The sequence below is a fragment of the Lucilia sericata genome, unplaced genomic scaffold (genome assembly GCF_015586225.1).
Source record: "Lucilia sericata isolate MDLA Ls3-8-SP2 unplaced genomic scaffold, ASM1558622v1 Contig000401F_arrow, whole genome shotgun sequence".
In the NCBI taxonomy this organism is placed as follows: Eukaryota; Metazoa; Arthropoda; class Insecta; order Diptera; family Calliphoridae; genus Lucilia; species Lucilia sericata.
The window spans coordinates 103,701-113,469 of record NW_023994419.1 but is presented as its reverse complement, the minus strand read 5'-3'; the positions used below and the strand labels follow the sequence as shown (position 1 = coordinate 113,469).

General features: G+C 28.8%; 2 protein-coding genes across 2 annotated transcripts; one reads left to right on the top strand and one right to left on the bottom strand.

Moving 5' to 3' along the window:
- Positions 1–3,814: 3,814 nt before the first annotated feature.
- On the bottom strand, positions 3,815–6,203 carry LOC119604533 (ribonuclease kappa). The gene is made up of 3 exons (XM_037957211.1): positions 5,932–6,203; positions 5,578–5,697; positions 3,815–5,031 (listed from the first exon to the last, which is right to left on the bottom strand). Exons 1-3 carry the CDS (start codon positions 5,998–6,000, stop codon positions 4,933–4,935), a joined length of 288 nt encoding a protein of 95 aa, XP_037813139.1. The 5' UTR covers positions 6,001–6,203; the 3' UTR covers positions 3,815–4,932.
- Positions 6,204–8,529: 2,326 nt separating this feature from the next.
- On the top strand, positions 8,530–9,723 carry LOC119604536 (autophagy protein 5). The gene is made up of 2 exons (XM_037957214.1): positions 8,530–8,565; positions 8,649–9,723. Exon 2 carries the CDS (start codon positions 8,669–8,671, stop codon positions 9,470–9,472), a length of 804 nt encoding a protein of 267 aa, XP_037813142.1. The 5' UTR covers positions 8,530–8,565; positions 8,649–8,668; the 3' UTR covers positions 9,473–9,723.
- Positions 9,724–9,769: the final 46 nt, after the last annotated feature.

Here is a 9,769-nt window from a genome sequence, read left to right as displayed (position 1 = left end):
TATTAAAACACACTCAAATTGTAAAAGAAACATATTTTATAATCATCGATATTATCATTATAAAACTTTCATTTTCCTAATCTATTTAAAGGCCTCCCCCCTCTAATTAATCACTTCTAATCACTACAAATATTATATTCAAAAGATACTAATTTCTTACTCGAAATTTTTCTAATCGCTTAAAGAAAAGCCTAAAAATTAATAAAAAACGAAACAAATAAAAAAACTCTTAATCAAAATTAAAGCATTTCATAAATTAAATATTTAAGTTAATTGAACACACAAATTATGTAATTTATATATTGTCTAGTCTGTAAATTATATTCTAAACTAATTTATATATATTAAAAACAAATACAAGAAAAAAAAGAAATAAAAACAAAATTTCAATACGTAATAATTTGAATTAAAAGAATTCACAAAAATAAAACTAGTTTTCATAATAATAACCTAAAATAATTAAATTTTTATTATTGCGTATAAGAAATGGAAATATAAAATTTGTTATATTTTTTGTAGTTTGTAATAGTTGCAAATTTTGTTTAATTATTTTAATTTTTTTTATAATCACTAAACTGGCTGACAAATTAGCTTTCAAATATAAAGTACGTACTTAGTTTGGTTTTTTTCCCAAAATAAATTAATTATTATTTTCCATTGTGTAGGGCTTTTTTTCTTTAAATTTCCTTATAAGTTATTGTAGTTGTTATTGTATTTATAAGAACGTTTAATTAAAGCTTTTTTAAAAGGCTTTAATATCTTGAGTTTTTTGTAATTTTAAGAACTAATCATTTAAATCATTTACCTGTATTATGTAATTTATTATTAAACATATATTTTGCAATAATAATAATTTATATAGATGTATGTAGATGTATATGTATACAAATCATTTATTTATATTAATTTTAAAAAGGTATAAATGAAACAGCACAGCAGCAGCAATATCATCATTAAAGTATTTATGAAATCATCATTGAACATACAATAATAATTTAAAAGAAATAATTATAAATAAATAAATGAATTAATTGATTTAAATAATAAGTAATTAAAGTGGTTTAATTAAAAATAATAAGAATAAGTAAGTAGTTTATTATTTTATTGGCGAAAACCCTCGAAAAACTAAAATTGTTTGTTAACATGCATATAGGCTAGACTATATTCTGTAATATAGTCTATAGTCTGTACTATAAACTAGACTATAGTCTGTACTATAGAACAGAGTATATTTTGTAGTACAGACTAGACTATAGTCTGTACAATAGACTAGACTATAGTTTGTGCTATAGACTAGACTATAGTTTGTGCTACAGACTAGACTATAGTCCGGATTATAGACTACAGACTAGCCTATAGTTTGGACTATAAACTAGAGTATAATCTGTACTATAAAATAGTCTATAGTGTGGACTATAGACTAGAATATAGTTTGTATAGTCTGTACTATGGACTAGAATATAGCCTGGACTCTAGACTGGACTATAATCCTTACTATGGACTAGACTATAGTCTGTTCTATGAACTAGACTATATAGTCTGAAATATAGACTAGACAACAGTCTGGACTATAGACTAGACTAAAGTCTGGACTATAGACTAGACTAAAGTCTGGACTATAGACTAGACTATAGTTTGTACTTTAGACAAGACTATAGTCTGGACTATAGGTCTAGAGTCTATTCTGTACTATAAACTAGACTATAATCTGTACTATAGACTAGACTATAGTCCGCGCTAGAGACTAGTCTATAAACTATGCTATAAACTAGACTGTAAACTGTATTATAGTCTGGATTAGTCTAGTCTATAGCCTGGTTTATACTAGACTATAGTCCAGACTACAGTCTGTACTATAGACTGTGTAGACTATAGTCCAGACTACAGTCTGTACTATAGAGTAGACTATAGTCTAGTCTATAGTCTGGTCTACAGACTAGACTATAGCCTGGACTACAGACTAAAATATAGTCTAGACTACAGTCAAACTTTATACAGACTAGACTATAGTCTGGGCTATAGACTTTAGTCTGAACTATAGACTATAGTCTAGACCATAGACTAGACCATAGACTAGACTATAGACTAGACTATAGACTAGACTATAGACTAGACCATAGACTAGACTATAGATTACAGACTAGACTGTAGACTAGATTATGGACTAGATTTTAGACTAGACTTTAGGCTAGACTTTAGACTAGACTTTAGACTAGACTTTAGACAAGACTAGACTATAGACTATTGAAAATACTATAGACTAGACTGGGACTACAGTCTGTACAAAAGACTGTATATACTTTAGTCCAGACTACAGTCTGTACTATAGAGTAAACTATAGCCTAGTCTATAGTCTGGACTACAGACTAGACTATAGCCTGGACTACAGACTAAAATATAGTCTAGACTACAGTCAAACTTTATACAGACTAGACTATAGTCTGGGCTATAGACTTTAGTCTGGACTATAGACTATAGTCTGCACTATAGAATAGAATACAGTGTAGACTATAGCCTGGACTAAATACTAGACTATAGACTAGACTATCGACTAGACTATAGACTAGACTAAATACTAGACTATAGACTAGACTATAGACTAGACTATAGACTAGACTATAGACTAGACTATGGACTAGACTTTTGACTACACTAGACTATAGTCTGGACTATAGACTAGACTATAGTCTGGACTATAGACTAGACTATAGACTAGACTATAGACTAGACTATAGACTAGACTATAGACTAGACTATAGACTAGACTAGACTATAGACTAGACTATTGACTAGACTATAGACTAGACTATAGACTAGACTATAGACTAGACTATAGACTAGACTATAGACTAGACTATAGACTAGACTATAGACTAGACTATAGACTAGACTATAGACTAGACTATAGACTAGACTATAGACTAGACTATAGACTAGACTATAGACTAGACTATAGACTAGACTATAGACTAGACTATAGACTAGACTATAGACTAGACTATAGACTAGACTATAGACTAGACTATAGACTAGACTATAGACTAGACTATAGACTAGACTATAGACTAGACTATAGACTAGACTATAGACTAGACTATAGACTAGACTATAGACTAGACTATAGACTAGACTATAGACTAGACTATAGACTAGACTATAGACTAGACTATAGACTAGACTATAGACTAGACTATAGACTAGACTATAGACTAGACTATAGACTAGACTATAGACTAGACTATAGACTAGACTATAGACTAGACTATAGACTAGACTATAGACTAGACTATAGACTAGAGTATAGACTAGACTATAGACTAGACTATAGACTAGACTAGACTATAGACTAGACTATAGACTAGACTATAGACTAGACTATAGACTAGACTATAGACTAGACTATAGACTAGACTATAGACTAGACTATAGACTAGACTATAGACTAGACTATAGACTAGACTATAGACTAGACTATAGACTAGAATATAGACTAGACTATAGACTAGACTATAGACTAGACTGTATACTAGACTATAGACTAGACTATAGACTAGACTATAGACTAGACTATAGACTAGACTATAGACTAGACTATAGACTATACTATAGACTAGACTATAGACTAGACTATAGACTAGACTATAGACTAGACCATAGATTAGACTATGGACTAGACTTTTGACTACACTTTAGACAAGACTAGACTATAGATTATTGAAAATACTATAGAATAGACTGGGAGGAAGCTTTCTTTCTCTATTTTTAATTAAAAATAATAATTTTTTGTTGTTGTTGTTATTTGTTTGTATGTATATATAATATATATAGTTTTTATTAAAGTTATTTCATGTTATTGAATATACACCAGTAATTATACAATTAAATTTTTTACTATTTAACGCTTAAAATAATATACATAAACATTTATCTTTCTGCAAAAAAAAGGGATGAAAACGACGTTTTGTTCTTAACAGTTGGGAAAAAATTAAACAAATAAATACAAAATTTAACAAAAAGTCTTTAAAATTTAAGGCAAAATGGTATTGTAAAATTTTTGTAAAACACACACACACAAGTACAAATACATATTCGAAAACAAGATAAATACACATTTGTTTTATTTTTTAAGAAAAAATTTTACAATAGCTTTTTGTTTTAAGAATTAATATTAAATTTTGAATTTATTAGTTTATTTTCAAATATTTTTATAATAACACTTGATTTTAAATAATTTTAAACAGAAAAGATGAGTTTTTGTATATTTTTTTAGGTCATTTTAAAGTTTTTTTAATGTTTTCTTTTTTAAACAACAATTACTAAAATTAATTAAACAAAAAAAAATGAAAAATTAAAACAAATTAACTTAAAGAGAAAAAAAATACTTTGAAAACTCTGACAATAATGATTATTAGGACGCTAAGCAATGACGATCTTAAGGAATGTAGAATTGGTTTTTATTCAATTTCTTGAATAGAATAGAAATAAAAAAAGAAAATCACATGCACAAAAAGAAAAACATTAAACAATTTTCAAAAACATGTTAACAATTTACCAAATTAAAGATGTTAATAAAAATACACATGTTTTTTATTGAATTTAAAGAAATTTAATAAGATGTTGTTGTTATTAAAACTAACTAATAATGATGATCGTCATTGTTTTCTTTTATTATCTTATGGTGGTTTCAAGATGTTGCTGCTTAGGTTTGTTGGAGAAGAGGTGATTGCAACTAAAAACGTCTACATGCTTTTTGAACTTTTTCCCAACCTGAGCAGAGTTTTTTTTTATTAAAAAAACGACGACTATAAATTAAAACTGTTCATGATGATGTTCGATTTGTGTAAATTGATTTTCCTTCAAACACTGCAGGTTGGCATGGTAGAAAAAGGATGTGCATTTGACGATTATTTTATTGTTTTGTATTTATGATATTTAGTTGGCAGTTACTCTACTGTTGACATAGAACTGTTGGGCAGAGAGCAACAGAGTCAAGACATAAATACAAGCAGCAATCCAACAATTGTAGGCATTCTGAAAGAAAAGAAATAAAGTTAATAAAATATTTCAAAACTTTTTGTTAAATGGAAATCGTGTTTTAATCGCCCTTAAAATACTTTACTAATATTACAGTTTATTGACTAGTAGATGAACTAGTTCGCGGACTTGTCTATTGACTAGTGTACGGACTAGTCTACTGACTAGCCCACTGATCTACTGACGAGTTTATTGACTAGTCTGTCATGATGTAGATTTACTAGAGTAGGATATGTCTACTGCTTCACTGTATCAAAAATATCTATTTCCTTTCAATAAATGACCCGATATTTTAACAAAAATTCACATGATTTACATTCCGTCACTGTAGGATTTAACAAAGAACTTCCTAAATAAGATAAAACTTAAGAATAGTTCAAAACACTAGCTGACTACAGATAAAGCCCAACCAACGATAACAAAACCATATAGAAACGCATTTCAAGGTCACTATATCAACATGTATGAGCTCTAAATATTCAAGGCAAATTTAATTTATTTAAAATTTCTTAATAAATTATGACTTCATCACTTCGTACATACCTGATTATAAGCAGCATTGGCATCTGTATAGAAAGCCTCCAAGCTGTGATATTCTTCCTCAATGGGCAAATCTTCAATCAAGGCTACGCTGTGAATGTAAAAGAACAAACCCATCAAAACCTAAAAATAGAAAAAATTAAATACCAATTCAAAATATTTCATAAAGTTTATGATTGTGAAAACACCATAAAATGCACTTTTTAGCTTAATTTAAGGGTCGTCTCCACCCCTTTTATCATTTTTATTATGCATAGAGAAATTCTCATATACGCCATTGTTTCGTATTTTACCAGTCACCAGTTTTTTTTTTCTGTTTCGTCGTTTTCTTTATTTTTGTATATCTTCTTTTCTTACCAATTGAATAATACCCCAAACGGAGATAATCAAGCCACAGAGGGATAGTTTGGGACCACAGATTTTCATTTTGATGTTGTTTTTTTAATTAGACCAACAAATTTCGTTTGAATTTCTATAATTTTCCAAAGGGAAAATCCTTATTATTTTTTTCGTCGTTTAACTTATTGAAGAAATTCGCGAAGAAAAATGTCAGTCAGGTGAAAATCATGTGACAGTTGTTCTCTTACTAAGAAATATGCCTGAAGTTGGTGGTGGATCGTATGTTGTGGAAAAAATAAAAAAAAAATTAAAAAGTAAATATTTTTATTAAAAAAAACAATTTTAGAATTATTAAGTTTTTAAAATTTTAGTGTAATATGTAAAATTATTTAAATAATATATAAAATTTAAAAAAATTAATAAAAATATTTAAAATATTTATGAGAAATATTAAATGCAACCCTGTTAATGTGTGGGTTCTCTTTATGTTTACACTTACCAACACTGTTTAAGTAATTTATTGTTCACAAATCTAATCTACATAAGGTGAAGATATTAGAACATCTGGTAAATATTTTATTTTTTATATATAAAGTTTGACAGTTTAAGTTTTTAAACACCTTTTTTTCTCTATGAAGTTTGACAGTTTGACAGAAAATTTGAACAATTAGTTGCGGAGTTGTAATCACAACATCTGTACGTTGTTAGTAGGGTTCTATAGTTGAAACGAAAAGTCGACTTTTCGACTTTTTGCATTTAGTTAAAAGTCGACTTTTCGACCTTTCGACTTTTTCCATTTTATGAAAAGTCGATTTTTCGACTTTTCGACCTTTTTCATTTATTTAAAAGTCGACTTTCAGACTTTTTGACTTTTAGTTTTTTATAAATTGTCGACTTTTCGACCTTTCGACTTTTTCCGACTTTTCGACTTTTTCCGACTTTTTTCGACTTTTTCCGACTTTTTCCGACTTTTTCCGACTTTTTTCGACTTTTCGACTTTTTCCGACTTTTTTCGACTTTTCGACTTTTTTCGACTTTTCGACTTTTTTCGACTTTTTCCGACTTTTTTCGACTTTTCGACTTTTTCCGACTTTTCGATTTTTTACGACTTTTTGACAATTTTCGACTTATTTCGACTTTTTTTCGACCTTTTTCGACTATTTTTTTTACTTTTTTCGAGTTTTTGCGACTATTTTAGAGTTTTTGACCTCTTTTCCACTTTTTTAAAATTTTCGACTATTTTCGACTTTTCGATTTTTTCGACTTTTTCCGACTTTTCGACTTTTTCCGACTTTTTCCGACTTTTCGACTTTTTTCGACTTTTCGACTTTTCGACTTTCCGACTTTTCGACTTTTATTTACAAAGTCGACTTTTCGACTTTTTTCATAGACGATAGTCGAGTTATCGACTTTTTTGGAACAAAATAGTCGACTTCGACTTTTCGACTTTATAGAACCCTAGTTGTTAGCAAAAGGGTATTTGAAACAGGAATGGAAATTTTGAAAAAAAAACTCTCAAAAATTATTCCAACCCAAAATTAAATAGTAATTCTTAAAATTTTAGAAAAGACTAACCGATATTGTGGAGTAGGTTATAGACTATACTATAGACCAGACTTGATTAGAATATAAAGAAAGTTATATACTAGACCGTAGGTTAGACTCTAGTGCAGCCTAGAGACTAAAATATTATCATGATTATAGTCCATGTTATAAACAAGCCTATACCATAGACTAAACAATAGAATAAACAATTGACTGTACTATGCACTAGACTTTATACTAGCCTATAGACTAATATGTATATATACTAGACTTTAAACTATGGAAGAATCTATATAATAGATTTTAGACTACACTATAGACCAGACTTGATTAGAATATAAACAAAGTAATTTACTATACTATAGGTTAGACTCTAGGCTGCACTATAGACTAAAATATAAACTAGATTATAGACTATGCTGTACACAAGCCTATGCCATAGACTGAACTATAGAATAAACTATTGATTATACCATAGACTATACTATGCACTAGACTATATACTAGCCTATAGACTAATATATATACTAGACTTTAGATGATAAAGTAGACTATAGACGCATCTTTTGAGTCTATTAAGGCCCAAATAGACTACACAAGCGGCTTATCAAACATACTTTTTTCATTCGCACACACATTACACAAACATTGCTCGTGCAAACACCGATTTTTCACGTTTTTGTGGACTTTCAAAGATACAGATGTCAATTTTTCTTAGAAATGTAAATTTTTTGAAAAATTTTTTATTATTGAATATAAACAATACAAATGGTTTGACAAAAATTCAATATGTTTGTGTAAAAATCAAAATTTTTTAATTTTTGTACAAACAAACAACAAGCATTTGTACAAACACGAAACATCCTCATATACTACACAACAGGCTTGCACAAACGTAAAATATTGGTATGTTTGTCAAGCCGCTTGTGTAGTCTATTTGGGCCTTTAGACAAAGTTTTTAAGTTAAAAAGAAATGAAAAAATGGTATTAGTATTTTTCGATAACAAAAAGTTCTACAGTGCTGAACTTTCCATCCCTGTGTGAAATACACAATTGTCAAATTAGATGTTTTGTTGATAAAAAAACAAGCGTAAAAAACAAGACAAGTATTAGCAAAACAATATTTTATAAATTAATATTAAAACATCTACGTTGGGATTTGTGTCCAAATTAATTTCTTTTCTTATAGGACACATAAAAAAGATTAAAAATGGCCTATGATCGCGAAGTTTTGCGTATGATTTGGGAAGGACAAATAGCACTATCATTTCAAGCTGATCCTGAGGAAATTGTTGGACTTCAGCCGGAAAATTTTTATTTAATGGTTTCTCGTTTAAGCTATTTACCACTTGTTACAGACAAAGTTAAGAAATATTTCAGTCGTTTTATAGCTGCCGACCAGCAGGATGGAGTTGTTTGGTTTGATTATAATGGAATACCTTTAAAACTTCATTATCCAATAGGAATTCTACATGATTTGCAAACTGATAACGATAGCCAACCATGGTGTTTAACCATACATTTTTCAAAATTTCCCGAAGATGTTTTGGTCAAATTTGATTCAAAAGATTTATTAGAGTCATACTTTATGTCATGTTTAAAGGAAGCAGATGTTCTTAAACATAGAGGTCAAGTGATATCATCGATGCAAAAGAAGGAACATAACCAGTTATGGATTGGCATTGTTAACGATAAGTTTGATCAATTTTGGGCAGTGAATAGAAGACTAATGGAACCCAGCGGGGATTTGGACACATTTAGACATGTTCCAGTGCGATTTTATAGCGAGGACACTAACTACATGCAGAAACTTATATCACCATTAATGGAAAGTGGAACAAAGAAAACAGTCAGAGATTTATTGAATGAATTATCTACATCTAACCGAAAAGCAATTGGCATTCGTACTCATGGCATTAACATTCACGAAGAAACTCATCTTCAATGGATGTCCGAACACTTAAGTTATCCAGACAATTTCTTACATTTGGTTGTTAATTATGAAAAAGTGTGAATCAAGATAATGCAGGAATGTTAATTTTTAAAATATGATTATATTTATTATATTATTTAAATTTGTACTTTAACTTTAATAATTTTACGAAACAAGTCCAGGAAAATTATTTAAAAAAATTGCCGAATTTTATATTAAGTATTTTTTCTGGACTATACACACACATATGTATATTATATTATAAGTTAATCGCATAATAGATGTAACCAAAGTGCTTCGCTCCCCCAATAAATATGAAGAAAAAATAAAAATAAATGTTTTTATTATGAGGCGTTATATGTATACCATGTATTCAGA